This window comes from Colius striatus, chromosome 1, assembly GCF_028858725.1.
Source record: "Colius striatus isolate bColStr4 chromosome 1, bColStr4.1.hap1, whole genome shotgun sequence".
NCBI lineage: Eukaryota > Metazoa > Chordata > Aves > Coliiformes > Coliidae > Colius > Colius striatus.
This window is the reverse complement of record NC_084759.1, coordinates 116830746-116850167: the sequence shown is the minus strand read 5'-3', so window position 1 is coordinate 116850167 and position 19422 is coordinate 116830746. Positions and strand designations below refer to the sequence as shown.

At 36.4% G+C, this 19422-nt stretch overlaps 1 protein-coding gene across 7 annotated transcripts in view; it reads left to right on the top strand.

Annotated features, from left to right (window-relative positions):
- TBC1D23 (TBC1 domain family member 23) overlaps window positions 1–17778 on the top strand; it is a 33493-nt gene extending 15715 nt beyond the window's left edge. For 2 of the 7 annotated variants that reach the window (XM_062004278.1, XM_062004237.1), the window contains exons 10-19: window positions 744–836; window positions 2898–3068; window positions 3299–3341; window positions 4013–4122; window positions 4701–4855; window positions 6051–6095; window positions 9040–9128; window positions 11799–11934; window positions 13038–13232; window positions 16035–17778. In XM_062004278.1, coding sequence (XP_061860262.1) covers window positions 744–836; window positions 2898–3068; window positions 3299–3341; window positions 4013–4122; window positions 4701–4855; window positions 6051–6095; window positions 9040–9128; window positions 11799–11934; window positions 13038–13232; window positions 16035–16116 — 1119 coding nt within the window. In that variant the 3' untranslated portion in view covers window positions 16117–17778. Of the gene's footprint in view, window positions 1–743; window positions 837–2897; window positions 3069–3298; window positions 3342–4012; window positions 4123–4700; window positions 4856–6050; window positions 6096–9039; window positions 9129–11798; window positions 11935–13037; window positions 13233–13945; window positions 16015–16034 lie in introns of those variants that run through there. The other 5 variants (XM_062004287.1, XM_062004243.1, XM_062004251.1 and 2 more) reach the window with 4 other exon arrangements.
- The last annotated feature ends 1644 nt before the right edge of the window (window positions 17779–19422 follow it).

Here is a 19422-nt window from a genome sequence, read left to right as displayed (position 1 = left end):
GTAATTTGAATTTCTTTCCAAATGTAGCTCTTGTAGAGTAAAATTTAAAACCCACTACTCAGTACCTTTAAGAAGAATGCCATTTTGAAATATGTCTTTTGTCAAGGAAAGATTTAAACAAACACAAAAATCAATTAAAACAATTTCTGTAGTAAATTGCAGACATGCTTACATGCATGGGCTTTGCTTACAGTATTTAAGACCAATATATGGATGATTAGGATGATAATGTAGCTAGATAACAGTGTGTTTTATTGACTCCTGGCTTTTTGTAGCTATTTCCAGGCCCCAATTCATAATGCATAACTTTTTTTTCCTAGACCAAATTGGATATCTGTTTATATCCTGTTTAAGTCAGTGGCATATAAAGTTATCTTTACATGTGTAGTAATGGACTGTTGGAATGGGACTTATGATCGTCCCTTATGATGTCTCGGTGTATTCCCTCATCCCTACTGTATTTCTTCTCAGTAAAGGTGAAATAATGACACAGTGTGCATTATACTTGGGTAGTCCTTTGCAAAGCACAAGCTGATGTCTTAATGGGATACTGTGGTTGGTCTGGTAACTGTAGAAGCTCAGATTAATCAAATATAAAATAAGATTTTCTGGTAGCTATTAGCCTCTTCAAGGGGTTCTTGTAGTATTGCACTTAGTATTAAAATATAATTTAATTATGTACTTTCACATCAACTATTACACAATTAGAAAAAAAATTAACAGGCAAAATCTTTCTTTTTCAGGAAGGAGTAAGATTCTTTGTAGTGGACTGTCGTCCTGCAGAGCAATACAACGCTGGGCATTTATCAACAGCATTTCATTTAGACTCGGATTTGGTTTGTATGCTTTATGTTTCTTTACTGATTTTTTTAATCATAAGTTAAATAGGAGAGGCAAATGTCTGTCTTGAAAAACCACTTACTCTTAATTTAGATCCTAGTCTGTGAACTGCAGTGTCTAGCTATATGATGAGATTTCAAAAGTTAGCTTCTACAAAGGAGACTAGTGAAACCATCATTTTCCTAAGAAGTTTAGTCCTTAGTGACATTATGATTTGGGGTTCTAGTCTTCCTGTTCTTTGTTTAGAACTGGAGACCCATACAAGATAAAGACTAGACATTGCTTGAAGGAGAAATCTCTTTTTAGCATCATAACTTCCAACAAAAGGTATCATCAATTTTAACAAGCAGCAGCGTTTCTTTTCTGTATTTTTGGGGTTTTTATCGTGTTCAGGGTTTATTTGTGGATTTTTGTTGTTGTTGTGTTCTTCTTTTGTTTTGTTTTGTTTTTGTTCCCCTCAGCCAGTCTTACTACAGCCTGATTGTAAAGAGCACATGTCTTGATAAGGATTGTGTTGCTCGTTTAAAATTTTTGCAGTGCAGTATGGGAGAGGAAGTGCATTAATTTTGGAACTGAGATGTACTACAGACTAGTTTCTTAAAGACTTTGCTGTAGTTTTCATTCAATTATGAATTCCTAATTGAATATTCAGTTGTATTTTTCTGTGTGCTTTTTTTCCCCAAATTGCACGTGCTTCTACTGGCTTACAATGTATTCTTCATTTCTAGATTAACCCTCTACTATTTCACTTCAAGATGTTTGTAGGTGCTGCATGGACTTTTTTACCTCCCTTAGTTAAAAAGCTCAGTCCTGCATCTATTAGCTTTACCTCTTTAATTAAAACAATGTATTGTTCAGTATTATTTTTTACAAGCGTAATTTTTTAGTATTTGGGGTTTCTTGAAAGCAGAAAACTTTATGTGGTAGGTGGGTGTCCTTCTACTACCCTTAATTGAGCATCACTTTCAATAAAGTAGAAGTAAGCATTACAAATTATTAATTAATTAAAAAAACATAATGTATGAATAAGAAGTCCTTGAAAATAATTATTAAATTGGATGTGATTAGTTTTTATGTATTTAAATTACATACTGCAGTTCTGCAGTATGAGTCAGATAGTATGGTTCGAATCTTTCAGGAATTGTGCTGGATGAGTGTCACCAGGTTCACCTCGGATTTTAGAAGTTTAATGCCAGAAAAATGTTGTAGAGAATAATCTTTGAGACAAAAGTCATTAATGGAACTTCAGTGTATTGTGTACACTTCTGTGTGCAAAGCACACACCATTTACTTTGACAAGAGCAATGGGGAAAAGCACTTCAGAATCCATCTCAATTATAGATAGTCTTAGATAGACAAAGTAGTGAGATTTAGCACCTATGTAATAAAGCACTAGCATATGGCTTTATAAAACCCAAGTTAAAATTCAGGTTGATTTAGTGATGACTAGCTTGTATACATGTTACTTTGTCATTTATCCAATGTAAGGGTTTGATAATGAGAATTCCTCCCCCTCAAAATCCACTTACAGGTCAACATTTTTATATGAATTCAAGTGCCTCCTCAAGAGCAGATTAAAATTTTAGCTATGTCTACAGAGCCTTTTTTTCTCCATCTCTTTCATATAGTAGCTCAGTGTTTTTGCATGCGTAATATGCCTTCAGGAGACTTTTTGAGAGTATTGAGAATCCCAGGTATCTTCCTGTATTCCTGATTTGTAAGATTTTATTTTAATATATCTTGATAAGTAAATGAGAAAAAAGCTTAGTAAGAAGACAAGGAGGACCTTAATAACACTTAGAAATTCTAGGTATTTTGAAGTATTTAAAAACTGCCAAGTTTGAATGTGTTGTGCTCAAGTGTATGCAAATATGGAAATCAGTCCCTCTGCCATATTACCAACTTAAAGCAAGATGACAGTTGCAAAGACTTTTCCCAACAGGATTAAATGTCTGCAAAAATAAACTAACAAATGTTAGCTGCATTTCTTTTCTAGCAAGAGCAAGTGGAGTGAGGAAGAGAGTCAAACACAACCTTTTGGGTTTTTTCTTCCACAGATGCTTCAAAACCCATCAGAATTTGCACAGTCTGTAAAGTCCCTGTTAGAAGCACAAAAACAGTCTATTGAGTCTGGCTCCATAGCTGGTGGAGAACATCTTTGCTTCATGGGAAGTGGCAGGGAAGAAGAAGATATGTATATGAACATGGTGCTAGCACATTTCTTACAGGTACAACTAAATTGCCGTCGAAATAAAGTGAGAACTGAAATAAAGCATTTCTGCACATGTCATTGATAGTAAAGGGAAAAAATGTTTTCCCCTTAAAATCTTAACTGGTTTTTGCATTACTCAAGTTTACCATTTTTATGAAATGAACCCATGTTTCCTTTCCTTATCATGCTTGCAAAACTCATTCAACAGATATTTGCTTCAACCAAAAAATGTCATTTCTGTTGCAGAAAAATAAGGAGTATGTAAGCATTGCCAAAGGAGGATTTATGGGTAAGCTTATTAATAATGTACTGTTTTAATTAGTCTTTGGCTAGAAATCAGCTAAGTGAAAGGCTAATGGGTCTCATTTGTTCATCTCTTGTTTTGTGCAAGCCAAGACTATGCTCTTGCACTTCAGTAGTTAACTGTTACGGCGTTCCCACCTTTCTGAATAGTGAGAAATTAGTACAGGAAATGAGGAAATTCACTCCTCTGACTTATTGTTCTTAATGTTCAGCCTCTGTAGATTGCAGATTCGTGTGAAGATGCTACTTCATAATTAATAGTTGTGTTTTCTTAAACCATCAGTTCGTAATTCTGCATTAAATTTTTTGGAATCCATCGGGCTGTACAGCAGTGGAGACATCTGTGCTACAGTTATGAGCATAGAGGCATTACCAGTGAATATGTTCAGTGTCATAACAGCTATCTTTAGGATCAAAGCAGTGATTTCTTTTTAGTTGCTGCTGTATTTTAACCGTTTCCTTTCTTAAAATAAATATTATCCTAATGCCTTTGTGCTAATGAAAGAAAAAACGGGGATGATGGCAGTATCTGAATTTATCTATTTGATTATATCACGTGGAGCAAAAATTGTTACTGATTATTTTTGGATATACAGTATTTTCATCAGCATACTAATTGTACTGTGGTTCTGAACATTTTTAACCACCTTTTAACAGCCCTCCAGCAACATTTAGCTGATATCAACGTGGAAGGCCCAGAAAATGGATATGGCCACTGGATTGCTAGTACTTCAGGCTCAAGAAGTAGCATAAACTCCTCTGTTGATGTAAGTGAATTTTAAACTCAAGTGGTATACTGGAATGGGAACCCCAGGTGTACTGATTTTTTTTTTTTCTTCATAGTCTTGATTCTGTTCTGTAAAATGTATTTTTCAGTGGTAGTCTTTCAAACTATAATCACTCTCTAGTTGTAGGAAAAGTTTCTGGAGAAGTTGTGATTGCTCTCCATCAGAATATATGTAATGGACAGTTGTGTCTGTGGCTCTTCTTCACTCCAGGAATAGATTACTATAAAACTGGCACACAGTTTCATGGGAAAGTTCAGTTGTCTCTTCTGCAGCTGCCATGTTGTATGTAAAATTTGACTTATAACTTGGATACAATTTATCATTAATAGAATTAATTCCCCTCTCAATTTTCATAGAAGAGTGTTTAGTCACAAGGTTTGTTAAGCTTTATTGGATCATCTTTACCTCAGACACATATCATTGCTGTCACTTGATAAAACTTTAAAATAATTCTTAGTACTTTAATTAATGTTCAGCTTAGTACCATAATCTGTTTCCTTTCTTAATAAACTAGAGATGAAGTAACATTATTTTTGTATGATTAATTCTGAGAGCAGTTACTTTTACAGGGTGATTCTCCTAATGGTTCAAGTGATGGAAAAGGAGTCAAATCCCTGGTGAATAAAATGACGGTTGCTTTGAAGACTAAATCTGTGAATGTGAAAGAAAAAGTTATTAGTTTTATTGAAAATACATCTACTCCAGTGGATAGGTGAGTCATTTACATGTCATTTGTGAATTAGCAGTGAAGAGTGACTTCCCATTTCAGGTGCTATTTTGTAAATGTGAAGACTGTGCTAATTAGGGGAAAAAAGTTATCTTCCAGTTTGAGCTTTTAAATTTCCCATGCTTACCCTCCTCACAATTTTATCATGCTATGGTAAGCCTACTGTGCTGCCTTACTATTGCAAGGCCAGTAAGCAGACATTTCTCTTGAATTTTTATGTAGAATTTGTCACTACTTGATTAGTTTTAACTTCTTACAATGTGTTAATTCTGTATTCAGTCTAAAAGTCAAGAATTATTTTGCTTTTATTTCAGTTCCTCCCCATCCTGACTCTAATGAAATGGGTTCTGGAAGGATTTTGGACATGGTTTTTTGTCTAATTTGGTTTTGTTCTGTTTTAATGTTTTTTTCGTGCCTCATCTTGTCAATCTGAGGTTTAACTTTTTTTTTAAATCTTTTTTTTTTTTTAAGTCCTAATGTAAAGCTGCTCTTCAAACACAGAATCAAGTGTTGTTTCATTTTTTGTATCTTCAAGCGGAGCTGGGAATGTGCAAATAGTAACAAACAGTTACCAAATTGGAAGTTGACATTCCAAATTACCTGTCTTATCTAAATAAAAGATTATCAGTCTTCATCTATCAAAGCATTAATTGAATAGCCTGTTTTAGAGTTGTTAAAAATGCAGCCTTTGGAGTTGTATGTCATTGCTATTGTATAACATTTCTATTCAGGAATCTTACAGAGCTGGTGTTTGATAGCAGGATTTAAAATATGTGCCAAACAAACAGTGGATTTTAGCAGTCTTGTACCTAATCAAAAGGTACAGATTGTTGCTTCTTGTATGTTGGAAAATGATTTTTAGATTATTATTTCACAGTTAGAGGTAAAAAATTCTTAAGTAGCACTTGATGGCTTTTGTTGTGTGAATAATTCAGGTAAGGCTTATGTGTAAGCCATACATAGCATGAAAAATGCATCTTTTGTTATTCTTTCTAAACATATTTCTCTACCTCATGGCTAGCTGTTATGTAGTATTGCTTTTATTTATAAGCTTTTATTCCTCCTTTAAGAAGATACATTGCCAATATGGAGCATTTCAAGAATTCGTCTAGATTTTTTCTTTTAAACTTTTTTTTTTTTTTAATTCTTTTGTTCTGTCCTCTGCCCCAATGTACTATAGAATACCTTTCAATATTCCCTGGCCAGACAGAGCAAGCCTGGAGCGGTAAGCTTGACAAGCAGTCTGACTAAAACCACCTTTGTTGTATTTAGCATGGCATCACAATATTTGTAAGCATTGGTTACACTGACAAAATTAGTTTCATATTTTTATAATTAATTAGTTTTTTGAAATATATTAAATATATTATTTTAACAACTACTGGTCAGGGGACTAGAGGAAGAAAAAAATGTATTGGCAGTGCTTTCTTCTCTTAGTTTCTGCTTTGTTATTTCTGTTCTCTTCCTTATTATTGCTTTTGATGGATTTTCTTTTTTTTTTTTTTTATTTGTCACTTCCAACATAGTTTTTATTAGGGAAAGACACCAGGAGCAATTACTGAACAAATTACAACTCAGAGTTTTAACAGGAGAGATTGCAGCTGTGAAAAAGGACTTCTCATAAACTGTTCAAAGATAACAGGGAACCTATACAGAATTTCTGTCTGGAAACATGATATTTTCATGTGTCTCTTCACATAGTGGTAGAACATGCTGATTGAAACAGATATGCTCATTACTAGGAAAGGAAAAAATCTTGCATTCCTAAGTAAATATGCCTTGCAATGCTGCCTCATCTTGTTCACATAATTACTGCATTTCACGCAACTATGGAGTCCTTTCACATTTGTCTCAGATTTATTGCCTTAAAATAGTTTCAGAAGTAAACGTTGTGAATTGAGTTTATATAAAGATACTTTTGATAAATGAAGGTCAGCACATGTGTAATCACTTTGGAACTTTGGTTATACTTTAGGAGCTCTCTGTTGTAGCTTTTGACCCTCATGGACTGAAAAGCATGAAGATTGATGCGGGAGGAATTAATGAAGATTTAAAATGCTGTTCTAAGTTTTCAAGGATTTTGGACCAATTATTCTGTCAACATAATTTGACATAAGATTTACTCATAAGCACTACAGAACGATGTTGTATGAGCAAAACCAATAGTAATGTTAACTAGGGTTGGGTTTTTTTGTTTTTGTTTTAAAAGTGGGACTATCCCAATAGCATATATTTTGTTAATTTAGAAATCCTGAAGATCATGGGGAATTGTCCCCACTTTTCATCAATTAGTTTTTATGCTACGGTGAAGAAGTGTTAAAATTCCAATTAAAAACACTTAATGACTGAGTTCAATAGCTGAAAGTCACTTGAATCTGTGCAACTAAGAAGTTTTGGTATGTAGAGATTATAGTTGGGTTATTTTACTTCCTCCTCTCGTTTGTGTTACTTATCTTCTTTCTTTGGGAAGATGCAGCAATAAATTTGCTCACACTGTGGATCACTAGACTATTCTCCTAAAACTGCAGCTCTTAGGAACCCAGAATGGCATTCTTTTCGCATCCATTCAATTAGATCTACTTTGTGTTTATCAGCAATATATTTAATTTTGCAGGTTCTCCACTAAAGAGAGTTGCATTCAGTTTGTAACAATGTAATGTTCACCATTGTGCAAACAGGTTAAAGGAAATCCATTTCTAGTTTGAGGTGTTACAAGTTTTTATAAAGTAGCTTTTTGCTTTCTCTTGTTTTGACTAACTTTTTTCTATAAATATCAATAAGGTCTTCCCTTAAATCTGTGTAATTCAATTTGACACTATTTAAATGTGCTCCTTCTTACTCAATTGGTTTTGTATTACTAAAACATATTTACAAAAACTTCCTTATAGAAGCACTGCTCTCTTGAATTGTCAGTGTCATTGATGCTTATTATCTTAAACACTAATGAGCATGGTTCTGTATGTTTATTTTTTGTTTCATTGTAGAATGCAGTTCTGTTTTGGTTTGTGGGTATGTTTTTTTTTTACTATTAAACATGTCCTTAGTTTGTCTATATTAGTCAATTTTAATCATAGCATATTATAACACAGCATAATTGGACATTGCCTCTCCAACTTGCTTGTACATTAGCCTGTAAACTGGAGTTTGTGAATATACTTAAAACAGGAACCAGGACTTATAGTTTGCAGGAAATATGAATACACATTTTGGGGAGGGAGGTTATAGAAATTGAAATGGAGGACAGGGACAGGCATGTTTTGGTTTGTTTTAAACTACTCCATATTGCTAAGTCTTAAGGCTAAAATAATGAACTGTTAATTTTTTTAAGCAATGGTCAATTTTGTGGCTTTCTGAACCTTTAGTTTTTCTCATATTTTTCATGTATTCTCAGTGGTTGAGGGCCAGAACTTTTAATATGACGGCTTTAAACATGACTCTAAGCTGGAGCTTTAAAATATCTCGTGATTTGCAACTTTAACAGTCCAACATTAAGACTTAGTTGTGTGTGTTTGTCTCACTTGATAATGATCTGTGGAAATAGATTTATATGTTATTTTTGAGGTCAATATCTATGCAAAAATCCTAGTGATGCTGGGATTTTAGCAGTAGGTATTGCTTGACCAAAGATTTCAGGATGTGGCTCATAATGCAGAAAGTAATGGGCAGGAAGTCAGAGTTTATTCCATGTTTGGTTTTTAACAGGCATTAAGGCATTTTTTTTTTTAATCTTTGGAGGAATTAACCAGAAAAATAAGCTTCCAGGTGTGTTAGTTAATAGTCTTCATGTTTTTTCCTCCATCCTCATTTGGCATCCTTGACAAGCTGCCTTGACTGTCCTGATTTTGCTGCTAGAAATTTTTTATAGCATGTTGTAAGTTTTCAGATCTCTAATATTTCATTTGACAAAGTGACCAAAAATTCTTTTTAATACAAAAAAGTATTATTTTCACTTTGTTAGAACAGTCAGCCTTGCTAAGTAACTAAAATACATGCTTTCACTAACCAAATTGCTTGATGGGTCAGTCACAGCTTCTTTGCAGGCAACTTCGTGAAACTCTTGTCCTCCTCAGTTGCACAGCTTTGTTTACATTTTGTTAATGTGTTATTGTAGGAGTCATACTTTTTTTCCTCTACCCCATGTCCTCTCCTGCTCTTTTCATTGCCAACAGACATGTCAGTAGCAGTGACAGAGTAGGAAAACCCTACCGTGGTGTGAAACCAGTATTCAGCATCGGAGATGAAGAAGAATACGATACCGGTATAGTAGATTTTCCTCTTGCCTAGATTAGCTTGTTTAGACAAAATTACTAAGTTTTGTTAAACCATGAGTCTATTTTACGTCTTTGTCTTACAACGTGACAATTTTTTGTTATCATTGATTGTGGTGGTTATGGTAGTGCCTAGGACCAATCAAGAAAGAAATAATCTCTTCAAATACATAGGAGCAGACTAACCATAAAAAGACCTTGTGGTAGGCGCCGAACGGCCAACAGGAAGAAATGGAAATTTAGTGGATCACTGATGTTCATTTCTTATTTCTCTGGTAAAGATCTGTTTCTCTGTGCTGATCTCGTCTGCAGTTGTGCCTCTACTGCTCGTGACAGTAAGCAAAACATAAAGGCCTTAGTTTGGCTGATAGATCTCAGGTTGAATTTCTAGTATTGGCAGTTAGTATAACCACCGGAATCAATTAATAATTGATTAATCTCTTCATACGCCTGCAGAATGCTGTAGAAAAAAAATGTGCAATTTCTAAATTATTTTTTTTAATCTAATTGAAAAGTTAGAGGCAAACCTAGAACACCACACTTTTCAGAAAGTGGAGATTTCTGGAGACCAATGCTAGCATTAGAATCGTGCAGACCTACTGCTGTCCTGGTAGCATTTAGCTCATCATCTCACAGGTTCTGTAATCAAAATGCATACTCTGCTTCCAAGTGAGAAGCAAGTAACTAGACTAAGAATCTTTGACCTGCAAAAGAGAAAATTTAGGAGGATTAATGAAAGAGGTTCATAAGAACTGTTTAGATAAGATTGGTGACAAGCAGTTGATCATTGTTTGTCTGCTATAAGAATTGGGAAGTAACAAAATGAAACTATCAGGCAGAACCTTTAACACTAAAAGCATACTTTTCCAAATGCCGTATAATTAGGTTTGTATAGTTCTTTCAGCATACATAATAATGTTTGGTAAAGTCTACGTGGTTTCATAACACCAGGTCCTCAAAGACAAATTGTCTAGAAGATATTTTCAGTAATGGTTGTTTGCTGATTTCCATTTACATTTTCTTTTGAAAACACTGTTAGACTAAGCAAGTAGAATCACTGCAATGACCTGAATGAGAAAAGCCACAGATAAAATGAAATATATGTTATTTTGATATAGAGTTAATATAAAAAGTGAACCTAATTCTGTATAGTTGTTTTACTGAAGTTTTAGCAGGTGTATTTGTAGTAAGTAATTGCAATCAGCTATAGTAATTGCAACCTGCTCTAGGTGGCCCTGTTTGGCCTGGAGTGTTGGACCAGATGACTTCCAGAGGTCCCTTCCATCTTCAACCATTCTTTGATTCTGCAAGATTAGGGTGGATTTTGTTCCATTCCTTTCAAATTAATAATATAAATTTTTGATGAAAACCTTTTGTAAAAGTGTCGCTCTCTTTCTGAATTACTTTGAAATAAATAGTTTAACAAAGTGCAGAAAACTGGCTTTGAAAAAGACGCTTTAAAGAGTTGTCCTTGGAAATTATTTCTGGGAGTATTTTTTGTGGATTTAATATAGTTCATTGTTTTAGATAACTAGATAGCTTAAATTCTTCTAATGTAGCACTAAAGTTACTATCTAAACATAGTCACCATATGTAGACATAAAACCAATATTTGGAACTAAATAATAACACTTACAGGAGTTTTGGGTGTTTAACAGAGGTCTGTGATGAAAATTTTGGGTTTGAGTATGTTCTTAAATGTCTTTAGAAAAGGAGGTGAACCCTGAGACAACTTTTCCTAATGATCTGACATTATTCAAGGTAGTAATGATAAGGACAGGCTGAAGAATTGCAAGAGTCTTTTGCTAGTCAGAGTGACTGGGCAATAAAGTGGCACATGGAATTCAGTATGAGAAAAAGAGTTAAGAAGGAAAAAACAGTTCAGATATGAAATAGTAGACTGATTTGTCTAGAAACAGTAAGTTTATGATAAGTGCTCATGAGCAATCAGAAAAGCAAATCAATTCTAAGGAAAGGAGCAGAGAATAAAATAGAGGTCATTATATGTGTAAACCTGTGGTTCACTCACACATTGAATGTTGTGTGTCTTGATTCTTGACCTCAGAAACAATATGTTTTAACAGAAGTTTCAGAGAGGGATAAGGGTGAGGAAAGGGGTGAAATGGTTTTCACAACAGGCATAACTAAATATTAGGACTTTTGTTATGTGCAGTAGGCAATTTAGGGCATGAAAAGTGGCCCACAAACATAATGCCTGGCCTGGGAAGGGATCAAGAAGTGTTTATTTCTTCTCATACAAGAAACTGGAAGCCGCAAGAGGCACGTAATTGACACACTTTTGTTACTCCTTGACGAAAGATATTGGCCTTGATGCCATGTAAACTTTTTGCAACTACAAGGGAAGTCTGGACAAATCTGTGTACAGCAGATCTATTAAACTTTCTGAATGGAAGAGTCAGAGCAGCCTAAGAAACTCCCTAAGCTGAGAAGAATTATATGCTGAGAGAGAATTAAAAGAGAAATGTCAGATACGCGTGCCTTTTTCTTTCTTCCCTCTGAACAGTTGTTTAGGGACACTCTTGAGGGCTAGGTGGACCTTTGTTTGAACCAGTGTAGCTACTATGGGCTTTAAGTGGGTTGAAAAGTTGTCTGATTTGTGAAGATTTAATTTTTTTTACCCCACCCCCCATTCAAAACAGATGAAATTGATAGCTCCTCAATGTCAGATGATGATCGGAAAGAGGTCGTCAACATCCAAACATGGATAAATAAACCTGACGTGAAGTATAACTTCCCCTGTAATGAAGTAAAAGAAAATGGACATATGTTTCCCAGGTACTGAAATTAGTCATAAGCTTCATGAAAATGTCTGTCTCTATGCATGTTTAAAAAAAAAATACTGTGTGTTTAAATTTGCTTGATATTAAACTAGAAATGAAGGTACAAAACCACCTAGAACAAAATGTTACCGCTAGATTTGCATTCTCATATTTGCAGTGGTATAGAATGATAATTATGGACAAACAAGGCAGCAAGGAAAATACTCTCAGTGTATGTAGGCTTATTTTTCAAGACAAGGTAGACCCAAGAGTACATTTCTCCATTTTTCTCTTCTCTGCTCTTTCTGCTTGTACAACATGCCCACCTTGCCCCAAAGATTCAGTGACCTTGTTAATCCTGCAAGAGCAGAACATGATGCTTGCTGTATTTTGACTTCCCCAAAAAGTACAAATCCTATTGAATCTGGATAACAGGAAATTACGATAGGCTTTCTTTTGCTTCATGATCTGTTCTTGTCTTTCATTATTAATTTTATTTTCCCATTATATTTACTTAATATGGTGTATGAGTAGTAGTCTGTCACAGTATAACTTCTCAAAGTGAGCTGGAACTCAGATAGTGTGTTCCTCTGAGTAGCTGAACATGCATTCCTTCCATGGGCTTCCAGGGGCTCTTGAACTGAGCTGGCAGGCAAACCTCTCCACATTAGCTCTCGTACAGCGATTGACAGTAATAGAGTGCCAGCACATCCTTTAAAGCTAGGTCTGAAGCTCCACATGTAGAGTTGTAGCTCTATAAATGAAGGAATGGAATTGGGGTAGGATTGAAGGATGAAAGAGAGCTACTCAGCGTGGTATAACACATTGCTCGTGGTTGTGATCTGTGTTGATAGCACTCATGGAACTTTTGTTGAGGTGATGATGTTAACTGCTAACTCTAGTTTTGTGTGATGTTGAGGATGCGATGGTTACTTTCAGTATATACAGTACTCAGTATTTTGTAGGCCTTTCTAAACCACAGATTTTAAAAGTATTAAAACTCTTAAGAATTGTTTTATCTAGCTCTCTTCATGCAGATTAATTGTAGAATTTAGCTTTCTAAATAGTTGATATTTAGTTAAATAGCAAATTAAATTTTTCTTTTTCTTTTCCTTCAAGTCACCTCCTAGTAACAGCAACTCACATGTACTGTTTGAGAGAGATTCCATCGCGAAAGGGACTGGCTTATATACAGTCTCGACAGGCACTCAACTCTGTAGTCAAAATCACGTCCAAGAAGAAACACCCGGAACTGATCACCTTTAAATACGGAAATAGCAATACTTCAGGCATAGAAATTTTGGCAGTTGAAAGGTAAGTCATCTCAGTAGCAGAGATATAAGTAGTAGCAATACACAGAATACTATTAACTTGAAATCAAGGGCACGCTGTAAATTCCAGAACTGAGTTCAAAAGTGTCGCGGTTTTGCCCAACCAGCAGCGAAGCACCGTGACAGTCTCTTGACCACTGCCCCCCATCCACTCCCACCCTCATAAGGGCAATGGAGGCCCCAGTGAGATGGGAGGGAAAAAAAAGATAAGCAAGGTTGTTGTGGATTAAGACAAGGGCAGGGACGGCTCGCTGCCAATTACAGTTCTGGGCAAAACAGACTCCACTATTTGACTTAGAGAGGAAAGTAAGGAAAATTTCTGCTACTACCTGCAAGAAACAGAGCAGAACAAAAAGCAAAAGAGAACAAGATGATGAGAAAATTACAACCAGCACTTTAAGATCTCCGCATCCCATCCCTCCTTTCTTCCCAGGTCCAGCTCACTGCTCCCCATATCTCTACCTTCTCCTCCCTCTATGGCTCGGGGGTAAGGAATGGGGGATGTGGTCGGTCTCTCACAGATGGTCTCTGCCAGTTCTCAATTCTCAGAGGAGGATGACTCCTCACATTCTTCCCCAGCTCCAATACAGGGTCCCTCCCATGGGACACGGCCTCCTCTGGGCGCACTCACGGCCCCTGGTGTGGGGTCTTCAGCAAAGTGCAAATAAATCTCTGTTTTACTGGTCCTCTCCACAGTATGCAGGGGAGTCTCTGCTCCAGCACACCTCCTCCTGTCTTCCCTCACTGACTTTGGGGTCCACATGGTTGCTTCTCTCATCCAACTCCTTCCACCATCACCAGCTGGGAAAGAAGGAAGGGCAGAACAAGAAGGAACAGGAAGAAGCCCCTTCTTCTGGCTGCTTCTTCTTAAAAAGTGATCATAGAGGTGCCTAACTGGCTCAGCCCCAGAAGTGGGTCTGGCTCAGAGCTGGGGAGAGTTTCAACTTCTTACAGGAGCCATCTTTACAGCCCGATACCCATTACCAGAAATGGCTCCATGTCAAACCATGATAAAAAGTAACAGTTTTTATTTAGGAATAGATAAATTCCCTTGTAAACTAGGAAAAAAGATTGTCATCAGGATGAGGAGAATTACAAGACCCAGGAGAAGGACTCCATGGTCTGCAACAACAGTTGTTGGCGATGGGATGAAAGCAAGAGCAACTATCTGCAGCCTTAAGTATGGATTTGTGAAGGATGAGATTGAAGAGTGATCTTTCTTCTGTGGTGTCCTTTTTGAGACATCTGACATTTATTGTGGTTTGTACAAGGAGTCTAGAAGCCTGACTTCAAACCCCTGATGTCTGGTTCTTGAAAGTTGTTGTTGCCATGCTCTGCATTTGTGTGCTTAAGTCTGGGGGAGGTCAGAGGGATGAGTATATTGGGCTATTTTCCACTGATGTAGCCTGTTGGTACCATTTTAACAAAGTTGCTGATGTCAGCAAGGGCAAGTGCAGAGTATTGCTTCTGGGGAGGAACAACCCCATGCAAAAGTGCAGGCTGGGAATTGACCTGCTGAAGACCAGCTCTGCAGAGAGTGAGACCTGGGAGTGCTGGAGTGCTGGTTGACAATAAACTAACCATGAGCCAGCAATGTGCCCTTGTGGCCAAGAAGGCCAATGGCATTCTGGGATGCATCAAGAAGAGTGTGGCCAGAAGGTCAAGGGAAGTTCTTCTTCCCCTCTGCTCTGCCCTGGTGAGGCCTCATCTGAAGTCCTGTGTCCAGTTCTGGGCTCCTCAGCTCGAGAGGGACAGGAAACTGCTGGAGAGAGTCCAGCACAGGACCACCAAGATGATCAGGGGAGTGGAGCATCTTCCTTATGACGAAAGGCTGTGGGAACTGGAGCTCTTCAGCCTGGAGGAGACTGAGGGGGGATCTCATTAATACTTACAAGTATTTGACAGGTGCATGTTAAGAGGATGGGGCAACACTTTTTTCTGTAATGCCCAGTGATAGAACTAGGGATAATGGACAAAAGCTGGAACACAAAAAGTCCCACTTAAAGGGAAACTTCTTTCCTGTTCAGGTGAGGGAGTCCTGGCACAGGCTGCTCAGAAAGGGTGTGGAGTCTCCTTCTGGACATGTTCCTGTGTGTCCTAATTGAGCAGGGGGTTTGGATTAGATGATCTTTAGAGATGCCTTCCAACTCCTACCATTCTGTGATTCTATGATCGGTTGGATATATTCTCATCCACTTCCTTGGGAAGAACTATATGTAGTGGGTGTTCTGTATTCACAAGAAGTGGGAGATGAGTTTCCTTGCTTAGTAGGGAGGTTGTTCTATGCCTGTTGGCTGCTTAGAATTAAAAATTAGTTGGTCAGACAAAGATTGCTTAAAAGGTTACAGAGAACGTTGCTGCTTGTTGAAGTACTTTATCACCACCTTGTTGACTGGAGCAGATCCAGAAGAGAATGGATAGTAAATAAATGATCTTGAGCTATCTATAGAAATTTTTAAAAAATGAGTACTGTGGCGCTTGCGTCAGACAGTGCTGTCTGTAAACACTGAACTACCTGTTCAATGCTGCTGTCAATTAGTGAAGAACTTTTCCTTTCCAGGATGGCCTGTGAAATATTCCCCAACAGTTCCATGTTCACAAAGGAAACTGTTTCGTAGTATAAACAGGAATTAAATGTTATTTTCTTAGTAGCTTTTCATTTTAATATCTTCCCCTCCTCCTTCCCCCTAGTTTGTGCCAGAGCAAAAAATCAAAACAAGAATTAATAGATACTCAAAAGTTTTAGAGTGAATTAATCATGGCTTTTTCTGATCTTTTTTTTAAGGTATTTGATTCCAAATGCAGGTGATGCTACCAAAGCCATAAAACAACAGATCATGAAAGTATTGGATGCCTTGGAGAGTTAATAACTAAAGACTTTGTAGAGAACAGTTTCTAAAGAAGAAGCAACCAAGATACTGTAAATGGACACAAGCTGACTGTTTCCCAACTGAATACTAATTTAAGATATTTTTTTCTTTCTGTTTGCTGACGGGGGTGCCTGAGTAGCAGGCTTAAGATAGGGTAAATTATTATCAATTTTTGATCAGAATTTTAATTTTTTTTTATTTTATATTTTTATTTGAAGAAATGTTTATTATAAAGGTCAGGATGTTTCATTTTTAATGCAGCCTTATTGTGAGCAATCTGCATCTTTGCAAGAGACTATGCAGCTGAGTTTACATTGTGTGTTAAAGGAGTGAAGCACTGCCAGATACAGAGAAGCAGTTGAGAACAGAATGTTTTTTTAAGTTACAGTTCCTTGAAAGTAAAATGTCTACATTGCCTACAGTCTAGAAGTTTTATTTTTTCCTACTGGATAGTGCCAAGGACTGATAAAAAAGTTGGGAGTGTAAGCAGAGAAGATCATCTTAGAAATACCAGTTCCTTCTCATTAAAAATAGTTACGTCCAGCTTAGGCTGCAGATAAATGGGAGAAAAAAAGCAAATTGTAAAATTAACTTATTTTAAAGGTCTTATCCACTCCTAGGTTAAATAGTTGAAGTTGGTGGTTAAGGGTGTTTTTAAAGCTAAAATGCACTGTGAACAGCAAGCTTTTACTACAGGGTTGTGATTTTTTTCTAATTAGGCAAAAGTTTATATTTCATAGGTTGAGGCTGTTTATCTTGTAGAGGTGATTGTGTGCATTGAAGTTAAAGCTTCATGACAGAATATGACAGTTGAAAATAAGTTGCCATGTACCTCGGAAATAAAATGTCTAAAATAATAAAACCTTTAAAAATCTTCAGAAGGGAATATGTGCTGATGGAAGATGTATACACAGCAAGAAAATTAACTCACACAAGTGAAGAGATTTAAGTGCTAGATACCTGTGATAAATATATTAATTACCTGTAGCCATCATTGATTCAAGCATTTGTTTATATTCCTTTAACTAGCATCTTCTAAATTGGTTAATATTTGAGAGATGGCAGCTGCATGATTATTTATCAACAGCTTTCCATGCTCATTCCAAGAACGACTTTTTGGTTAAAAAGCTCAGTACAGGAATGTCCCGACCATTGGGGCGTGGCATTTTTGTAGACTGATGTGTAAATTACAAAAACAGTGAAGTAAAGATAACAGGGATTAGCTTTGCTGCGTAAAGTCTTCAAATCAAAACCTATGAACTGGTACGTCATCAGGAGGTAAAATAAACTGACCTTTATAACAAACAATAATTGTAAGTTATTTTACTAGGAATCAAGCTAGGGCATCTTAATTCTGGAACGAATTCTCTTTTTTTTTTCCTTCTTTTTATCTGAGTAAACACCAATAGAACTTGAACTGTTGAAGGTATTTGCATGAAATTGCACTTGGGCCAACGGTTGTGTATTTATAGTTTTACCCAGCAGCTGTTGTATTACATTTTCCTCTTCCTACTTCCTTCTGAAAATATCCTGAAGAGTCTCTGACTCTGTGCCTACTTCAGCAATGAGATTTTTTTCATGTAAAGATGTTTGTGTTACTGTTTATAAACTACAGTTGTAAATAAACCAGTACAATTTGAACATAACTTGTTTTGTCAGAAAGCATTTAGTTGCATACTGCGTGAACTTGCTGAATCAATTAAGTTTTTCCTAAAGGTATTTTGTAAATGGAAGTGAATTTGATCTTTGAAGTGAAAGAAGTTGATTGTGGATCATAGGAAGCTACTGTCAGTGACATCTTAATATAAGTATTTTGTAATTTAGACTTAGACCGATTCCATTAAATTCTTTTGAGTGAGCCATTGTAAGCAGTCACAGAGAGGTCAAAATGAGTTAACGAATGGTCAGACTATAGGAAGAATCTGTGTAAGTTCCTGACCAGCATTATGTATTTGTATTATGAAAATATTGACAAATTAATGCAATGCATTTCTCCTAGTCATGGTGAGGGGTGTCGATTGTGATAATAACAGCTGTTAAACAGGTGGTTTTGGGTATCAAATATGGAAAGTGGGTACTAGGTGTGCTTCTCTATGAGGACAAAAAAATGCAGATCCTTTGGCTCTACTGTAAAGCTACAGTTAACCAGTTCTTAAATCTATTCTGTGTAGATATGTGTAATCCATGCCATTAAGAAGCTATTTATTTGTCATTTTTAAGGCAATATGCAAGTTACTAACACACTCCTCATCTTACAAAGTTCAGTCCCAACCATGAGTCATTTCAGTGGTGTTTTATGTGTTTCTACCCACAATTTAAGGGCTACTTTTGCCTCACAGTCTACGTATCTGTAGTTTGTTGTACTGCTAAGCAAGTTGTAGTACTAGAGTGACAACTTTTGAAATGAAAGATCAAAATAGTCAGTATGCTCTTCCTGTCTCTCTCATCTTTAGAGATTTTATTTTTAGATTATTATTTGCCAGATATTTGCAGGCTCTTGTTTTATTTTGCATGCACTGCTGTGGATATGGTTGAATATGAGCTGATAGCTACTGTGTTGCTGCAATTTTCATTATTTTCCCTGCAAATTTCATTATTTTGGTAACAAAAATGAGATCTGTAGCAGGAAAAAACTTCTCAGCCTAAGATTTCCTGCCAAATGAAAGCTCTTACTATTTTACTTCATAGTCAGGGTCAGTGTTTCTGTGTTGACTGATGGCTCTTCTGTTGTCTCACAAGTCCTTTTAAAGGATTCTGATCTGTGTGAGAGTTTATACAAAGTTTTACATATATCACCCACCAAACATCTCTGATGGTGGAGATGTGATTTTTATTTACATTGCCTTCTCCCATAAAGATTACTTGCTGCTCTTCCAGCTTAGTCTGTGTTAGGCCTTAATGTGAATCTCAGCAGGGTTTGTAGTTTTTCCTTCCAAGTGCATTCTAGCTGCAGTTTCGAAACTTTTGATTCTGTCAAATGACCTTTCTTCAATACAGACTAAGTCCACTGAATGGCTGAAAAGCTTCCCTGTTTTGGGAAGGAGAGTAATAGTGTGGGTGTATATTGCTTTCAGATATTTTTTGTTTTGAAACTTGAAAAATAGACTGTGTCTATCTTTCTAAACTATGGGAGACGCTGGATTTTTACTCTGTTTTTTCATGTTGAAGGGACAATACGGCTTCATTGCTCATTTTGTTATTTTGTGCCCTGCCCTTAACCACATCTGAACTCAGGCAATGGCTGATTTTGCACCTGGAATCCAGCAAAATGTGCTCTTAAAAAATAAAACAAAACAAACCCAA